The sequence below is a fragment of the Marmota monax genome, unplaced genomic scaffold, assembly GCF_021218885.2.
Source record: "Marmota monax isolate L192 unplaced genomic scaffold, Marmota_monax_Labrador192_F-V1.1 WCK01_AAM20220418_F8-fsc00083, whole genome shotgun sequence".
NCBI classification, from domain to species: domain Eukaryota; kingdom Metazoa; phylum Chordata; class Mammalia; order Rodentia; family Sciuridae; genus Marmota; species Marmota monax.
In genome coordinates, this window is record NW_026692848.1 from 6,025,502 (window position 1) to 6,044,734 (window position 19,233).

Sequence of the window (19,233 nt, forward strand, 5' to 3'; positions counted from 1 at the left end):
TTTTGGCCTCGCTCATGTATTCATTGAAGACCATCAAAGGCTTCAGCCTCAACTCTAAAGCCAATTATGTAGAATAAACAATAATTTCAATAGTCTTAATACTAGTAAAATAAGACCCTTCATTTCCTTAATGATGACACAAACATGGCTGTTGTAATGCAACCTTCCCTGAATGATGTAGTTAAATGAAGATTTATAACCAATTTGTATTTAATCTTTTGACAACATTCATTTAGCATTGCCAAATAATAGAAGCTGAGAAACATTTAGCTTTAGAATCCCGACACTGTAAAAATAATTATCAACCTGCATGTCATTTTAATGGGCCTGGGAGAACATTCCTCATTATATTGTCACAGAGATTAAGTTATTTTAAGGTCAGTTTATTGTAATTTCATCTTTTGCAAGCTAAAAGGCTTTCTCATACCACCACGCTAGTTTCAAGTTGCTTATTTTCTCCACATAATATTTACCGTTTTCATTCATTGGTACCAGGGAGAATGCAATGAAATGTGGGCTTCACCCTCAAAAAAACTGAAAGTCTAGTAGGGTAGCTAAAAATATATATGGGCTATCATAGGCTAGAAAGGAGTTAAGTACCCTGAGAAAACTATAACTAACTAAAATGTATTCAGTTTTCATTTGATGCAGCAATTGGTAAAGACTTTCTGGAGGAGCTGATATATCTAGTCCCCAAAAGACAGGAATGGAGGGCAGTTAGACCAGGTAGAAATAGGGAGAAATTACACATATTTTTAGACATGGTTAGCAGGTACAGAGTGGAAGGAATAAAAATGAATATTTATCATGTACTCACTGAGAGCTCCACACTAGACCCTGAACAATCTTCTCTCTCCTGAAAAATAAGAATGTGTTAAAGTAGAATTTATAGAAGGTAAAATCCTAAATCTCTAGCAAATATAAGGTGAACACATGTAAATAATTTTATTTAATCTGCTAATTAATGAGGGATATAAGATATTATGATGGATTCAAAGAGCACCTGAGAAATTAAAGATATATCTATCAGCAAAGAAATGTCCAACAGACCATACATTTTTTTTATTTTATCTGTTTTACTGGACAGAAATTATTTCTATATGTACTGAACAAAAACCTAGAGATTTAGAAATCACTTCACCAAGCCTGGGGCCTTTAATCAATATTGAATAATAAATACATTCCCTGGACTTGTGTTGCTCAAGTTCAGGTAACCACTGACCATAACTGGCTATTTAAATTTAAATTAAATGATGTAAATAAAACTACAGTCAGTCAAGCAGGTCACACTTGAGGTGCTCCACAGCCCCATGTGGTCAGCAGCTGCATTGCTGGACAGCACAAAGCCAGAGTCACAGGATGTTCTGTGGCCTGGTGCTGCCCTGGGATCCCTCTGCATGGCCTCTACCTTGAGATGTTTTATTTCCCAGCTAAGGGCTGGCTGCCTTATGTCTGTCTGATTTCCAAGTTTCATGCAGTCAGTCATTCTGACAGAGATAGGAAGAGTGTATCACGCAAGGACTCAGTTCAGCTTGAACATGGAGAGCAACAGTGGAAATTGAGGTTAGAAAAATAAGTTCCTTGCAAGCAATGGAAGTACCAGCTTCACTAAGCAAAGGTGTCTGAGTCATTTTCAAGAGATAATGAGGAGATATTTAAGGAGAACAATATGATCAAAAATTTACCATAGGGAAATGAATCTCAAAGCACTTTGGAGAAATGAGAGGTTCTGGAAAGTTTAAGGCAGAGTGACCTTTTAGGAAATTACTATAGTCCAGAGAAGGTGTGGGGAAGAGAGGAACATTCACAAAGGTAAGAGACAAGGCCCCTGCTCTGAGACTCAGGTGGCCATGACATGGCAGGGGACATTGCAATTTACCTACGTTTCAAATGGCAGAGAAAATAGACTGTTTCCTAATATTAGTACCAGTTTTAGGAAAAGAAGTATCAACATTTTGGTTTAATGGTATCAGTTGAATTAATGGTAGCTTCTTTGACACATCTTTATCTGTGATTTATGATTCTTGGTGAAATTTCACCAATATTGGTAGAATAAAAATGCCAAGGTGGCTAGTTCTTGCTGCATACTTGCCTTAGGTATGTCTCATGTGTGCAGTCAACTTAGCGAACAGAGATGTTCATGTAATTTATGGCTGTGGCTATGCCAATGTGCTGTGGAGCTTGAGGGCTTTTCTGTGGCAGGAACGATAATGCTGTGAAGAGTGGGTTAAGAACACAAGGGAGCAGGGCTGGGTAGCTCAGTGGTAGAGCGCTTGCCTACCACTGGGTTCAATTCTCAGCACCACATATAAACAAAGTAGAGGTCCACGGACAACTAAAAAAATATTGAAACTAAAAAGAATGCAGGGAAGGATCACACTGATGTGGGCAGGTCGGGTGGCCAGGGAAATGGAAGTTGAGTAGAAATACAGCAAAATCAGCAAATCCTTTATGCTCACTTAGGATGTGTCTCCTGCACCCAGCCTCTGAAGCCATCACTTGGTTGGGTGTTATTGGTTTCCAAATCGCTCCCTAAGCTCTGAGAAACAGCAAGGAAAGAAGTGGGGTCTCTATCCTTAGGAAACTATGGCTGTACAAATAAGCAGGTGTACACTATATAACATTATAAATTAATAACAGATGTGAGCCAAATGAACCAGGTGCTGAGAACCCACCAGAGGTTGGCTCTGCACACCACAGTGTGGAAAGCGGGGTGGAGCACCCACACAGAGGGCATCTCCTTGGGTGTCACTACAGATCATCCTAGTGCAGGGGACTTTGGTCTGAGGCTGCAGAGGCCTGAGGGTGCAGAGGAGAGCACACTTTATGTTTTCCTTCCTGGGTAGGATGCCATACAGGCAGCGGTAACTGTTTGGAGGGTGGTTGGGCACAAATCCCAATGGGCCATGAGGAAGAACTTCAGCTCTGAAAGGCAATTGTTTTTATTATTTTAATCACCTGAGTAAACAGTGCATATTCTGGGAATGTTGTGTTGGTAAGTCATAAGAAATTACATATTTCTGAAAAAATGGAGATCTATTTTGCAGTAAGACGTGAAGTGTGAATGTGTCTTTAAACGAGACAGAACTGATTCTTTAGTGTAAAGCCCCTGGCCTGGCATGCTTCTGGGCACCTGCCTGGGGAGCTGGATGTCACCATATCACTTTGTCATGGAAGGTCACCACTGCAGGAAACTTAAACCCAGGACTTTTTTTTAAAGTGATGACACAATATGTTTTTAGAATATAATTCTTCCTGCAAAAATTTGGAAGTATACTGATTCAGGAGGAGAGCAGGACACAGGGACAGGAGCTCTTGCTGGGCTTTGGGCACCATTGCAGAAGTCCCAGCCACGATCGAGGCTGGGAAGGAGAAGAAAGAATGAACTGAGTGCAGGATGGGAGGTGGCTGTGGAGAGGAGGCCGACTAGGCGTCTGGTTTTTCAGCTGTTGAAGTCCACCACGACTGTGCTGATCAGTCACCTAGGACACAAGGTACCCAAGTTCCAGAGAATGCAGTTGAAAGAGTGCAGACATAGAACTGGAGGTAGGGGACTCTGGGGGCTGAGCTAGTCCAAGTTCTAAGCTTCCCTTCCCTGAAGCAATGTGTCTGTTTTTTCATCCACACTTTGAAAGGTTTTCTCAGAGTTTCTTATAGGGCCTTGCTTTCTGTGGGATGCATGTATGCTGTGACCCCGGGGACCCCAGACAAGCTGTGACAGGGGATGAGGGGGGATGTCCCCGTGGTCACTGCCTAACAATGCTGAGCAAACACTTGATGTGGAGCACATATCTTCCCCCGGGCTTCTGAGGTCTTCCAGGAGGGAGGAGTGGGTGTACCTGGACAGAATACAGAATTGTGGGAATGTGACGCTAGATCAAGTCTGAAAATGGAATCAAAGGATTTTCTGTATGTAATATTTCCACAATGAAAGTGTGTGTTGTCATCCCACTCTGAGTTTATCGTCCACTCTCCGTCGTCCACTCTCTAAGCACACCAGGACCTGTCCTGCAATGTATGCACTGTAAGGTGAGGTGGATCCTTGTCGGTGTTACTCCTGGATTCTCAAACTGTCTTGAGGCTTGTCTTGATCATTGTGTGACTTTCCCCTCCTATTACTAGAGTGTCACGCACACATGAGAGTCTTGTCAATATTTGGTGTTAATGTCATTGGTGGGTGGAATCAGTGGGTACCTTCAGGACCACCCCCTGCTTCCTCATCACTAGTCTTAACCAAATCTTCCCTTAACCAAATCTTGGCTTTAGGCAGGCAAGATTTAGATTAGCTCAGAAAGCTAGGCATTGCCTGAAAAATTAGGAATTTATGTCTTTACTTTTTTCTATGGATTGTTAATGAGGAAGTCTGTTTCTATTTTAAATTTCTCTAAATTTAGTTTTCCTTTTATAGATGTAGTAAAGAATATGTGCTGGCCTGTGAGTCGGTCACAGTCTCAAAGCTGGGCGCTTGTCCTTGTCTGCGGGAAGGCAAAACCAGAGGAGGCACAGGTGTGACGGTACTACGCAGAGCAGGCCAGGCCTTCCTGGGCTTTCACAGTTGCGTCACAGTGAACGTCTTGGCCTTCCCTCAGGGTTCCATCAGTCAGTGGGATGGGTATTCATACACCTGGGACCCCATCTTCAGGGGTGGGGGTGGGTGGTGCATAAGCCCTGCGCATAGGCGCTCACCATCTTGGGGAGAGCTGACTAAGCCACCACAGTGTGGGGATGGCTGGACAGATGCTTCAGGCTGCTAGATGTTCAGCTGGAAGGGAACTGAGAGCAGTGAGGATTTGGAGCAGGAGAGAGGCAGCCCCTGAGCTGGGTCGTGGTGCCCTGCAAGGACCTTGATGGGTCCTAGGAGGCCATTTGAGTTGGAAACACCTTTGATTGAAAGACTTTCTTAGAGCCAAAGTTATTCTATTACTTATTTTTAGAATCATACATCATTCACAATATTATCAGCCTTGATTAATAAAAACAAATAATTTTATCTTCCCCCCTGGCATGATGTCAACACCATACACTTCTAACCAATTATTGTATCACTAAAAAAATTATTCTTTTATTTTATTACATAGTAAAATCTCAATATACCAGAGGCTTTTTGAAATCAATACTAGAAAAGATCATGTGGTTATTGTTTGGTAAATGCAAAATAAGATCCTTAAAACACCAGAATAAGATGGGAAATATTATATTTAAAACATTAATACAAAGATAATTATGTTAGCTATTGTAGATGAAATGGAATGAAGAATGTGGAAGGTGGAGGCTCACATCTTGCTTGCCATATTTTCTAATTAATGCCATTCTTCCGAGTATTCGTTTACTTAACAGGTTTGTCTAGCAGAAAATCTTAAATAAGGAAATTTTAAAATTATTTGTTAAATATCATGAAAAGTATCATTTCTGTAAAAATAAATAAGAAATTCTATTGATTCTTAGGTCATGTCATGGATTGTCATTTCTTGGTATAACGTCCAATTTGTAGGATATGTACTAACCCTTAAAAACGGGACTTCATTTGCTTCGTAGGTAATTGCCCTACCTGCACATTCTTGCTGAATGCCAGAACTATAAAACGTTAATGGAAATTTCCATGAAACCTTTAGCACTGATTGAATGAGGAAGTGGGGGTGGTAAGACAGGAGCTGGGCAGATTTAGTGATTGCTGGCCATGGTCCATAATTGCCAACCCCGTTAAAGTGCCACTTCTAACAGTCCCGGACTCAATTCCCTACTGTATTTAGTGAAACCACCTTCTGTGTCATTGTTATTATCACTTGGTCAGGGGCAAAGCAGGTGCTTTGTAATCAGGAAAACTTCTATTCAAATCTCTGATTACCCCCATTGCTGCCTTAGGGACTACACTCAGCCCCCGAGCTTCTATTTCCTCAGTTATAAAAAGATGACTATTGAGCCTGGATTTCAAAGAATAGGCACTAATTTGGCAAGTCTGCCATTAAGTGAAATTTTGGAATTCATTTTGAATCCCCTTCAGTACCATTTTGCAATCATACAATAAAATATCATTTTTATTTTGGATAGGTAGACTTAATGTTTTTTACTTGCATTAGCCAGCTTGAAAATTGTGTCCATTGGACTGGATCCATATAATTGCTTGCTATTTCCATTCCTAGTTTTTCTACAATTCACCTGTATCTCTTGCATCATAATAAAAAAGTGATTCATGAAAAGCGATGTGATTCCAGTAAACTTTAAATTAGTTTAAGGACTTTCCATCATGGTTTATGTTCTATAACATTAAATAGATTGAAAATGATTTGGTTGGGTAAGAAAAATTTTTTGGAATAATTATTTAAGAATGTACACCTCAGCTATTTCTTAAATTTTAGAATAGACTTAAGATGTAAATACTGTGTAAGACTCAACATTTATGAAGGCAGGGAGTGGCCACCTGGTACATGGGAGTAACTTGAGTTGGAAATTTGGGGAGAAACAGAGCTGTGGGGAACCTTCCCTGTGCCAGACCCTGTGTCAAATGCTTCACCTGTATTATTGTTTTTAAAATCCTTAATACAGCCTGTGAGGTAGGAAATATTATCATCTCAGCTTTGCAGATGGAGCAGGCAACAGGAGTCAAGTGAGTTGCACTGTGGGACCAGGCAACACTGGGGTTTGACCAGTGTTGGACACGGATGTTCCAACTCGGAGAGGTGCCACCCCTTAGGTCATGAGGCATCCTGAGATCTCATTTTGAGGAAATCCTGTGCAATTATCTGGGGTGCCAGCATCTGTATTTGAATTCTAGATTGTCACTCAACATTCTGGAGAGCTTGGTCTTTGCTGGCACTCTCTTGTCCCTTGCACATTTTTAGGAAGACTAAGCAATAGAATCAACTGTTTGGCTTTGAATCTTGTTATTTATTTAAAACTAATCCTTATATTATGCCTAACTCCACAGTTTTGTCTTGGCATGAGAAGTTTAGTTATTACTTTCAAAATGAATAATGAAAAAACAAATTGGCAACAACAACCAAAAAAAGGAAAAGTAAGGGGGAAAAAAAGAGAAGAAAACAGGAAAACACCTCAGGCAAAAGAAATAGATTTAATCAGCAATTTTTGCTTCACCAGATGAAATTATTGTGTAAATACATTCATCAAAAACACTAGCACAAAAATGGAGAATTAAGTTGTAACTTTTGAGGATAGAGTCTCTTTAGGGATTACTAAGCATGTTTTAGGAGTAGATGCACCTGATGGGTGGTTATGTAATTGAAAGCTGTGGCTAATACAGCATCCCCTAGGTTACTCCCTGGGAGTTAGGAACAGGTCTTGTTAAAAGCATGGAGTAGTGTGGATGGATTCAGTTGGCTGTGACAGCGTACTGGACAAGGATTGGAGCAGAGAGTCATTTGTCTGTAGAGCATCTTGTTAGAGATAAGTTTTCAGATTATGAATCCTAACACTTAATTATACCAAGTCCTAGAATTGGACATGAGTCACTTTTGTGATAAGTTAGTGCTGATGTTACTGATTTCAAACATGACCGTTCCAACACCACGGGCTGCTAGTCCGGCAGGTTGGGTCTGTGGCCAGGTGTTCTGTTTGGTCATCGGGACTCTGTTCTAATTTATATCCCTGTTTTGTCCTCACTCTCCTGCACCTGCCACAATTTTCACAACATTTAAAATACAGGAGAATTTACTGACCTAGCAAATACTCATTGTTTACCAAGTACAGAGAGCCTCACTAGCTGTTTGAAACATAATACGGAGTGAAGAGTTCCGTACAGGGAGGACCGCATTCATCGGAAGAAGGGACGAGTATTTGCCAAGTCAGAGGCAAAACGCGCTGACGGCCAGTGCTGGACCTGGAGGCATCACAAGCCTTCAGGAGGTCAGGAAGAGTGGCAGACTCATAGGGCAAGACAGGCCTATGGCACCATGCTCAGGGCCACAAAGGGAGAGGGAGGTAAGATCGGCCACGTTCATCAATGGACTAAATGACATTTCCAGGGAGTGCTAACCTTGGCACTAGAGGGAGTCTCTAGTAAGAAAATGACCTGCCCCACTGAACTTTTCCCCACCCTGCCCCATCATTTGCATTACGTGAAAATGGATATAATCCTCATCTTTTCTATGATCCAAGGAGAGGTACTGTGCAGGAGAGGCGATGCAGGAAGTCCATGCTGATTGGACCCAGGTGGAGCACTTTATATTTATTCCATGTGCAATGTTCAGCCTGAAACTAACAGTTTCATGTCAATATGGGAGAGGACAATTGTTTAAAGATGACAGGATGAAGCTGTCTGCTTTCCTGCACATAGACATTAGTTTTTAGGAAGAAATATCTTTATGGGCACACACAAGAAAGAATTCTTACAAGAAGTGCTCTTCCAACTGGAACTTCAGCACAGGTCATTTTCTTACTAGAGACCTTCCTCTAGTGCCAAGGTTAGTGCTCTCTGGAAATGTCATTTAGTCCAGTGATGAACGTGACCATCCTTACATCTCAGGTCAGTGTTCAGAGGTGGTCATAAGAGTCGGGGTGGCATGATTGCTGCCTAGGCTAAAGTCAGGAGCTGATCCACTTGGGGAAGGAAACAGCCCACCACAGGATAGAAGACCTGTTCTTCTGTAGCACTGCGAAGGACGCAAACCCACCTACCTGACCTCCGTGCCTCAGACTCAGACCTCCCCTTTCCCCTTCTCTCTGGTCAACATCTATTATTACTATTGGCTTAGTTTAAAATGAGCCAGTGTATTTTTCATGGTGGCAGAAGAGCCTCTTTAGCATTGTTTGTTGTCTATAGTGCTGATGCCAGAGGGTGGCCAGATATGGGGCACTTAAAATTTTTGTGCTGTCCAGTTGGGTAGCTGCTATCGAGACAGACTTTAAAATTGAAATTGCTTAAAACTAATAAAACAAAAAAGGGTAATTTCTAGCTGAGTTTCAAATTCTCAATAACCACATGTAGTTAATGGCCACATAGTCTATGTATGTAGGTGAGAGGGAACAGATGAAGGACATTTCCATCAACAGGAAGCTCTCCTGGGCAGTGATGTTCTACTTAAATATTGTAATGTGCTCAAGTGAGACAAATATCAGTTTATATCAATTGTGTCGCCGCTGCTTCGCTCTGTTAGAGTATGTTGATACAGAACATTATTTTACCTAGGTATAAGACATATTGCATCTTACTCTCTATCTCCCTTGAAAACAAATTATCCAATCAATTAAACTCGTGATTTGCTGTGACAGGCCATCATGGAAACTTCTGAGTTTCATGGAAAACTTTCCTCAGAATCAGAATGACTTTTCCTAAATTTCTATATCTTATTTAAAGAGTCATTGGGGCTGGTATTGGGTGGGCTTGCTTAGCATGTGCAAGGCCTTGGGTTCAATCCACAGCACCAAAAATGAAGTATAATGAAAAAATCGAAAAATGATTTTTTCAGGATTTTAGCCCATTATCTAAAATATACTAAAAAAAATAAATATCTGAAGATTATGCTGTTTTACAAAAGGACAAAGCAAATATTTCTTTTTAAATGTGGGGTTTCCTTGATAGTTTGCTAGTATTAATGCTTTAGCAAATTTTTAGAGCAAGAAAATAAAGAGAAAAGAGATTCGACTAAGAATCAATGAGAAAAGTGGGAGAGAAAAACTAGAGATGATAGAATTATAATGCTAAGGAATGGCAGAAACCAATGGACCCTGTGCTCTGGCTCACCTTCCTGGCCTCTCAGAGGGCCACAGCTCACTGTGCTTTTAACTTCCCTGCAAGGAAAAGAAAACGAACTTCTGATTGAAATCAATAGAACTCACTTGCAAAATCATCATAGCAGTGGGGTAGAAGGTTCACCCTTTGATGGCTCTGTGTGAGGGGAGGACTGGCCCCTGGGCAGGCTCCCCAGGAGCTCCTGAGGAAGCTGAGCCAAACATTAGCAGGTTAGCCCACTGTGGATCAAGCCTGTACATCCTTCCTCGGAATTCTTCTTTACATGTTTTCCCCCTGAGCCATACAGTTTCCCAAGATGCACAGGCTTCCCAGTCAAGTCAAGTTTGGGTGTGCTGTGCACCACCCTGCCTCTGGAGGGGCTGGGACGCTCTGCAGCTTGCCGTAGTCAGAGGCTGGCTGCACTAGGCTTCACTAAGTGTAACCTAAATGGGTTGGGTCAAAGAGTCACAAGCATTCTTGGCTCAATAGCTTGTAAACCATCACAGAGTTCTGCAAAATATGCTTCAAGTGTGCTTGATTATCCTATAAATAGAGCCACTGAGCTAACCAAACGGTGCAAGAAGTTCTGTATAGATAGATAGATATAGATCTGTAGATAGATGTAGATCTGTATATAGTTGAAATATATCTATTATATTCTTTATTATTTAAAGTTCTTCTTTTAAGGAGCTGAACAATTTAAGATGAAGAAGCATAGCATCTACAACTTCAGTGCAAAAGCTTTAGTTGAAAAACGTGTAAATATATAGTATATAGTATATGAGTAAATATATATCTACATAGTATATAGTATATGTGTGTATGTGGGCACGCATGCACGCGCACACATACACACACACACAGGATGTGCCCAAACAAACGTGCCAAAATGGTCTTAATTGACAAACTGGAAAGACGTGACTGGCACAATCTCTGTAATATTTCTCTAAGTTTGAACTTATTAGAGAAAATGAGGGGAGCAGGAGGCGCTGCCCCAGTGACTTGGGGTCAGGAAGGCTCTGCCGTGTGAGCGTGGACTAGGAGAGGAAAGGCCGGGAGCCTGGGGTCTCTGGGGGACTTCTGCGTGCCCAGGGGAAGGCCCTCGGGCCCTGGAGGTGCCTGGCCACGATGACCCCATCTGCGAGGTGGAACCTCGGCCTCGGGTCGCTGCCCGGGAGCTTCCCGGTGGTGTGTGGCTTTATGCCTGTCCAGTGCGCCCAGGCCAGCGCGCCGCAGAGGATGCCAAGTTTAAATTGTGTTCTGCGGCCAGACAGGCAGGGGAGCCATGGGAGGGCGGCCTCTGGTGTACCTGAGGCCCCCTGCTTGGTGGAGCGCAGCCGGCAGCGGGATGAGCGGCAGGGGGACCGGCCTGACCTTGGTCTTCCCCAGGCTGGCCATGAATCCCACCCTGCGGCCGGCCGTGGGAAGCAGTGGGTAATGGATGGCGCGTCACCCGCGCTTCGCGCTTCTAGGGCACACACGTGGGCATGCAGGGTTTCTGAATAACTTCTCAAGGACTTCAGTGAAGCTCGAAGCGCGGAGGGGAGGGCTCCCTGTCTTGGCAGCGGCCTCAGGCTCCTGGGCTGGATAATACCCAGGCCCCAGGCCGCTGTTGCCCTGCGGGGAGGACCTCGGTCCCGCCCCTTTTCCTCTCCTCCTCCCCTAAGCGGTTGCGCATCTCCTCTCTGCACAGTGCTGGCCCCTGAAACCCTGACTCCCCTTCGGAAAGCTTCGCTTCCCCTGTTCTATTTCTTCCTCCTCTTTGTTGTTTAACCTTCACAGTAGGTTATAAAAACTGTGAAATTGGATTTGTTCATATTGCTGATAAAGGTTTTAGCAGTAAGGGCTCCTGCCACCTTCACCAAGTTGTTACTACAGTTAAAATTGTCACGTTCTTGTGATCTTTTGCTAGTCAGTCCTTTATTATTTTATGACTATTTATATAACATTGATAATGGTTCTATGTTTCATTTAAGGTATATAAACCATAAGAATATATCTTATGTAATTATTATATTTGGCAATAATAATGTGACATCATAAACCTGGATATCTCCCCCATTCAGGCATTGATGTTACTGGGGGTATTAAAAAAAAATTATTTACCATCAGTGTAAACATACATTTACATTTCCTCTTTTCAAAAAAAGCTACATATTTATCTCTGGAGACTAATAAGTATAAAATATATTATAAATCACAAATTTATAAAACTTGACATCTTTATTGTATCTTATATTTCACAAAGTTTAATCACCTGCATTATTGGTAAAGGTGGTTAAACAAATAGCAATCCAAAATGTATACGTAGTCTTTTTCCAATAAATTAGGGAAACAAATAGAACTGCATAGGACTCCAGAAACTTCTGTTGATTTCTCATTGTATCTGTACTATCTGTTTGAGTAGACCATATGCATTTGGGAGGCTGTTTTCTCATTCATAATCATAAGAAATGCTAATTATTTATAGATGTTTCTGATGATACCAATAAAATTTTAAATAAACTATTATGCCAGGTCACGTCATGTGACACCACCTGCCTCCTGCTACTCCCCCTCCCCGGCAACAGGTAAGGATTAGAAGAAATAACTACTAAGTAATTGTAGAAACTTAGAAATTTAGAAAGACTATTATTTTATTGATCAGTGCTTCTGAATAAAGTTAGTTGTCCTCAGATATCCAAGTATGAGACCATCCTAAAGGATTCTCCTAATTGAAGGAGTAACATAATCCCTGCATGTTGACATTCTAGAGAAATGATCAGAGATGTTTAATTATTGAATCCGCTTTTCCATTCACCTTTTGCTCTTGAAACTATACTATTTGAATGGCACTTATCTGGCTAGAGGGAGTATTAATGAAATGCAGAGCACCCGTTTCTACCCATGGCTGCTGGAACTGTGGAGCTCCCCAGGGTTCAGGGCTCTCATTTAATGTGTGTCTGAGTTTTGGCAAGTTCCTTGGAAAACCAGCCAGCGTGATCCTATCACACATATCATGAGAAATGGGCTGTTTTGTTTATGCAGATAAAGTTTTTAAGAGGAAAAGGCTGGAGCCTTCATAACTGTGTTCAGAAGCATGAAATAGAATTCAGGAACCGTGATCTCTGCACTCCCTGTCCCCCTTTCAAACATGAGCGGCAAAGAGCGCGTTTCCTTTCACTGTGCTGCAAACAGAGTTGGCCCCTCTCCTGGCTGCAGGTTGCTTACTTTATTGAGTAAGTCATAGAACCATTGGCAAGGAAAAGAAAAGATTTTCACTCATTTGAGCATAAAACTAAATTTTCTAGATTTAATTATCATCTCCTCATTGGTATATTTATTCCAAAAATGTTTCAAAATGTCCCTGAAGAGTTAGTTTTAAAACCTTCCTCTAACAAGCTGATGAAGAGAACTGGTTTCAGTTTGGATTTGGCACTGACGGCTACTTCCTCTGCTTTTGCCCACAGGTAGACCAACCTACAACAGCTTTTATGTGTACTGCAAAGGCCCCTGTCAAGGGGTGCAGCCGGGGAAGCTCCGAGTTCGGTGTGGCACCTGCAGGCAAGCCACGCTCACCTTGGCCCAGGTAAGGACGAGCAGTGCCACCACGGGACAGCCAGCACAGGGGCGACTGGCGAGCTGCCCCTCACTCTTTGTCAGCACGAGTCGCCCACTGCTGAAAATAAGGCACTCTTCTGGGTGTTTGTCACAGCTTATGACTTGAAGCTTCATTTTAACATAAAGCTTTGCCTTCGCATTTCTCTCTACTGGTGGTGCCCGGTCATTCTCCCACCGAAAGGCAGTGTGGAGACTGCTTTTGTAACAGAAGGGGCTGGGCGTTGGTGGGGCTGGGTTTTAGATGAGACCCTGCAAGGAGGGGCCTCTGTGGTTCTGGAAAGGTTTTGCATCTGGAGCTGCACGATGCCTGAGTGGCTTCATCCATGCTCCAGGTCCAACAGACTCTGCACTAAAGATCAATGCACAGAAGGTCACTAACTGTAAGTTACACCTCAATAAAAAAAAGTGAAAAAGGAAGTTAAGGATCATGGTCAGCAGAGGTCCCAACAAAGGTCTGCTGTGGCCTGCTGCTTGTTTCAGGTGCAGCCCCTGAGCCAGGAGTTACTTTTGCATTTTTAAATGGTTGGGGAAAATCAAAAGATGAAAAATACTGTGTGTCCCATGAACATTCCATGAGATTTCAGTCCCATTGTCCATAAATAATAAAATTTGTTCAGGACTCAGACCCACCCATTTCTGCACGTTGGGACACAGGCTGGACAGCCTGCAGAGCCTGAATTACCCACTCTCTGGCCCGGGGGAAGAGCTTTGCTGACCTGTGATGAGATGTGAGGGACGTGGCAGGTGATGCAGATGCGGCAGTGGGCAGGGCATGGCAAGTCTGGCCAGCACAGATGTGTGAGCACAGAGAAGAGTAAAACAGGACAAAATGCTGGGGCACTGAGGGCTCCGATAGGGGTGATCATCCCAGCCTGGGGAGACCCCACGAAGGCAGAGCGTTCTGGTTTCACTCTGCAGGCAGTGAGGAGCCAAGGCCAGAGTAGGGACAATGGGTAATAGAAGACCTCGAGAGAGACCTCCTAGAGGAGGAGTCACAGATGCATTGCCACCAGCCGAGGACATGGCAGCACCACTAAAAGTGCGATAGGGGATCTTCCTGTGACGCCACATTGCAGCCACACAGGGAAGCCCACCTAGGAAGCGCGGGTGAGCAGAGGCCAGGTCTCACCCAAGCAGTTGCAGGGGCCTCTCTTTCCAGGCTGTCATTGGACACTGAGTGCATCCTCCAGGCAGAAGTGCTGGCCTGGGTCCAGCACAAGATTTCCTTCAAGCTGCTCCTCTCCTCTGCCTTTTCCAAAAGGATGGCCTGTCTCTTTCCCGTTCTGATCTGCAGTCACATCCCAGTGTTCTAGAGGGTAGATATGACCTACTCTAACTTCCTGGTGAATTCTTAAAACAAACAGCACCAACAAGTTAGTGTGGAACTCCATGCTAAGTTTTTCATAAGTGACCTCATTTAATCATTTCACAGAAAAACTCTGGTTAAGTTCTATTGTACTATTATTGTCCCCCGTTTTAGATTTGAGAAGAATGAGGCTTCAAAGCTTCAGTCATTAGTCTAAGAAAACAGGAGCGTGTTAGCGTTGGCCAGGAATTTGGACCCAGACTGTCCCCTCTCACTTTACAAGCTGTAGAAGGGTTTTGCCCTTTTTTGCTGTGTGGATATGTTTACATTAAGGGCCATATACCCGAATATCCACAGGGATAAGACAGGAGATACAGTCTCCCGTCAGATGTGGGCATTGAGGGGCAGTGTCACAGTGGAGGAAGAGGAGGAGGCCAATACCTGGACCTTGCTGCCTGCCAGATGTTGGGGAGCTGTGAGGTGGGACTCATTGCAGCTGGTTCTTTTTTATTTTTTGAATCAAGAGATATTTTCATTTAATACTATACTCCATGAGCAGCGGGGATAGAAAAACACAAAGAAAGCCCCTGCAACGTTTGTCTCAATATATGCAACCAAAGTAGAGCTTTGTAGGGATTAGGTGGCACGTTAATCCCAGGTGTTGAGCTGAGCCTGGAAGGGGATAGACACCAGGAAAGGTGGCTGTCGTGGGGACACGTGTGAGGTGAGCTTACAAAGATGACCCTGGAGGCAGCCCGAGAGCCCTGCTTCCTCCTCCCTGCTGGGTCAACTTGGACTGCTCACTGGCATAACAGTATCTGTTTCTTCCTTGTTGTGAGGTTCGCTCATACGTAGAGAGGACTTGATTATCAATGTTCTGTTATCCTCATTCACGTACAGGAATGCACGTGTGTGACCCTCCGTCCTGCAGTGTGGAAGCCAGGTCTGGCCAACACTTTCCCCTCCCCCTTCACCCCTATTAATGCAGAGTCACTATCATTACCAGATTAGAATAGAGTCACCTTGAGATTAAGTCAGGCACCTATTCACCAGGACCAGCACTTCCAGGGAAGGGTGTCCCATTGGTAGACCAGTGGTCTCAGCACCTCACCTCAGATGGCCATCCTATGACCCCCTGTGATTTATTCCATTCCCAGACTGTTCCACTTTTGATATTTAACCTTAAACTTTTATTCCCTTCACACTGTCACACTGTTTCCTACTCTGCGCATCACTGACCCCTCTCTTACGTTGTCCTGGAACTATGTGGCCTCTCCTGTCACTCCGTACCCTGAGCTGCGAATCCTCAGTGTCATGGTGCAGTCATCCATTCCCTGCTGAGCACGCCCTGCAGTGCCTGTGCGCCTGCCTGATCTGTCTGCAGTATTTCCACCCCTCATATGGGGCCTTCCCTTCGCAGGGCACAGAGCCACCATGTTGAATGAGTGACAATTGTATTTGAACCTTCACACCTTGATTCCATAGGTGCCACAACCTTCAGGAATTCTGTGTGGCATTTTATAATCATATCAGTCCTAGTAATGATTATGTGTTTGTTGTGATGTATTATTCCCTGCCTTACCTCTGTATTATTGTATTTGTCTCTAATTTGCGTGATAGACCTGCAAAGTAGATAGTATTATGCAATGTTTTAAACAAAGAGACTCTTTTAGTTTAAGTAAAGAGCCCAAAGTTACAGGTTAAATAATAATTGAGCCAAGAGTAAAAAAAAAATTCTCTTCATTTTTCCAAAGCCTTGACCTTTTGTAGGATATGTTGCTTACTATACAAATCCAGTAATCAATGATCTATTATCTAACTACTTCCTTTGTACTTAAAATGTCACTCAAGAATACTCTTGGGAAAAAAATACATACATTTAAAGATTCAGGAAAAATGGAATAAACATGATTTAAAGAGAATTAATCCATATTTTTAGTAGTTACCAGAGGTAGTATAACTTGCACATAGCAGAAGATCAGACATTTCAATATTTTGTTATAGAAATGCCTGTTCAAATAATAACAAGAAAAACCACACACTCAGTAGAACCTCCTGATAGGACCCCTGAGGAGCTGCTGGCCAGTCACATTGCTGATTAGCCTGCAAGCTTAGGCTTGGCAGCCATGGAGGAGTGCTGGATTTTGCCAAGGGGAATGATTTCTATGCAGAAGATGGGAAACTCTTGGGTTTCATTTTCTAGATCTTTATGAAGATCAATAACTTACATAATTTTCTGGTCATGAAAATATAAAAGAGAATATAGGATTTTAGGTGGGTGACTAGTTACAGTGGAGTGGTATGTGGTTTATTTGAATGTCTGCAAAGAGAGTTTTATACATAAGGAGAAAAAATGGAACCTCCTTAGCCACTTGAACCATTTTTGAAAAACGCAATTTTTTTCCTTCTCATCTGGAGAAAGCAGGTTGCAGCCAGCTCCGTGCATCTCATGTCTGTGTGGTCCCCTCCTATATCCTGGTGGTTGGGGGTTCATTCATAATGCCACTGTTTCCTCAACTTTATTTAAATAGTACACGTAGCAACGATGAGCTGCCTCTCCCACGTGGTGCTATAGTTAGAACCGCATCCCCTGTGTGATGTGATGCTCATAATAAGTTGGCAGGGAAGATGGACGTCTATTCCCATCCCCATGGTTTCTTTGAGTCTGAAGTTGGACCTGACCTCAAGGGTGAGTTGAGAATCATCTTGCCCACCAGTTCCTCTTTTGTTTCCAGATCCAAATGTCTTCTTTATTTCATGGTGATCTTGACCAGGGTTCCACCTAGATCAAAATAGCCTTTAGAAAAGTGAGTGCTCACTGGCAGGCAGGGGAGAAACTGGCTGAGGGAAGAAGCATGGCGAGCACTGGCGCTAAGGCTGCCCACCTGAGACAGGGCTGGACACACCTGGGGTGCTTGTATGTGGCTGTATGTTTCTGACTGTGTTCTTGAGCAGTGAGAGGAGCACTTAAAATAACCCACTTCACTGTTTCACTCAGAGACTTCTCTAAGCGCCTGTTGATGTCAACAGAACACCATTAGACCTGTGGCTGTGATGGTCTCACTGGACTGGAGGTTTAGTTAGCCTGGGTGCTGATGGCCTGGCGTCCGTCCCTGGGAATCATTCTGACAGTTGCTCCTCACCCTGCAGACTGCTCTCACTGGGTCCTGATCTCACTGTGCTCCCCCGATCCTAGAAGGGTGTCCTCCCCTTCCCCCATCATCACCAGTCACTGCTGAATTCTAGATGACCTGGGCCTCTTCGAGAAAACTAAGCTCTGCCATGGAAAGAAACTAACTGGTTTGGTCCTTCTAACTGGAAACAGACTTAAAATAGAGTCAAGGTACACATGGAGGAAAGTTCAGTTCTTGAATCTAGTTATCATTAGAAGATGGAAGGACATGGAGGTGAACTGAGAGAGAAATGCAGAGTTTTGCTTTGGAATGTCTGCCTGGGAGCAAAGTCCTGCAGGACCCCAGTTCTGATGAATTTTGCAGGTTGCTAATCTCTCAGCACCAGCTCCAGGTACCCAGTGTTATCCACACTAACATCTTTTTGTTTGCACTTAGTTTATTAGTCTTAAAATTAATCAGAAGCCAGGAGATTACTGCAGCCAAGGAGTTTGGACGATTTTTTTCCCTCTACAATCACTATAATTACTTTATCTCAAAAAGAACTTTATCTTTGCCACTCTAATGAGATACTCTGCCTTGGAATAGCATTAAAGCTAAAAGGTTTCTGATGAGAAATGGGGCAATAAATAGAATAAGATGTAAAATGCCTGGCATGATGGATTTTGTTTAAAATTGGTTTATAGATTAGGCACAATTTATGTGAGGAAATTTATTAAGAAATATAGTCTAAATGTATAATCATTTCTAAACTTAATATTTGTTACAGATTAATTGTTGGTCAGAAGTCAACTTACTTCTCTTATTGTCAAAACCTGCTCTCACATCTACGTAATGAATTGAAGTCTTAGGATATATCTAACTTACTCTCTAGTATTAGCATAGGGCATTTTTGCCCTAGTATGGCTTACTCTCCTCCATGCTTGTTATAGATTTTCTTGCCAGCCTTTCAGGTTTTCTAGAGTATTCCTTGCAAGTTATTTACTTTTTGTAAAGAATATTCTGGATGTCTTGATGGTGAGGATCCTGCAATGTAGTTTTGCTTTGTGTTATCATGTCAGGCCCAGAAAGAATACAGCCTGCATGTGGATTCTCCTCTGCCAGCTCAGGTGTAGGGAGCTGAAGGCAGGTGGATCTGTCCTGCAGCCCTGGGGCAGGGCTGGGAGCAAAGTCGTGCAGGACTGGGTGAGAGCAGCCCCCTCTCCTGCCATCTGCTCTGCCTGGGGACTCTGCTTGGCCGCAGGCTCCCTCCTGATCCCTCCTCCCTCTTCAGATGCCCACTCTTTCCACTTTGTCTGGATGTGCTCTCTTTGGTCCTTGCCCCAGCTCCATTCCAGTTGGTGACAAGTAGAGGGTCCCCTCTGCTAGGCAAAGACAGAAGATACATCAGAGTGCACTGTGGGATCTGAACAGCTCAGAGCACCAACTATCAAGGTAGATACTTTATAAACAATCAAATAAATTATATCAGGCAAGTTGACCATTTGGAGATTTGGCCTTGGTGAGAGGAT

General features: G+C 43.2%; 1 protein-coding gene across 4 annotated transcripts in view; it reads left to right on the forward strand.

Annotated features, from left to right (window-relative positions):
- Prkn (parkin RBR E3 ubiquitin protein ligase) overlaps positions 1-19,233 on the forward strand; it is a 1,229,219-nt gene that overhangs the window by 431,948 nt on the left and 778,038 nt on the right. For all 4 annotated transcript variants that reach the window (XM_046449311.1, XM_058580947.1, XM_058580948.1 and 1 more), the window contains exon 4: positions 13,135-13,253. In XM_046449311.1, coding sequence (XP_046305267.1) covers positions 13,135-13,253 — 119 coding nt within the window. The remainder of the gene's footprint in view (positions 1-13,134; positions 13,254-19,233) is intronic.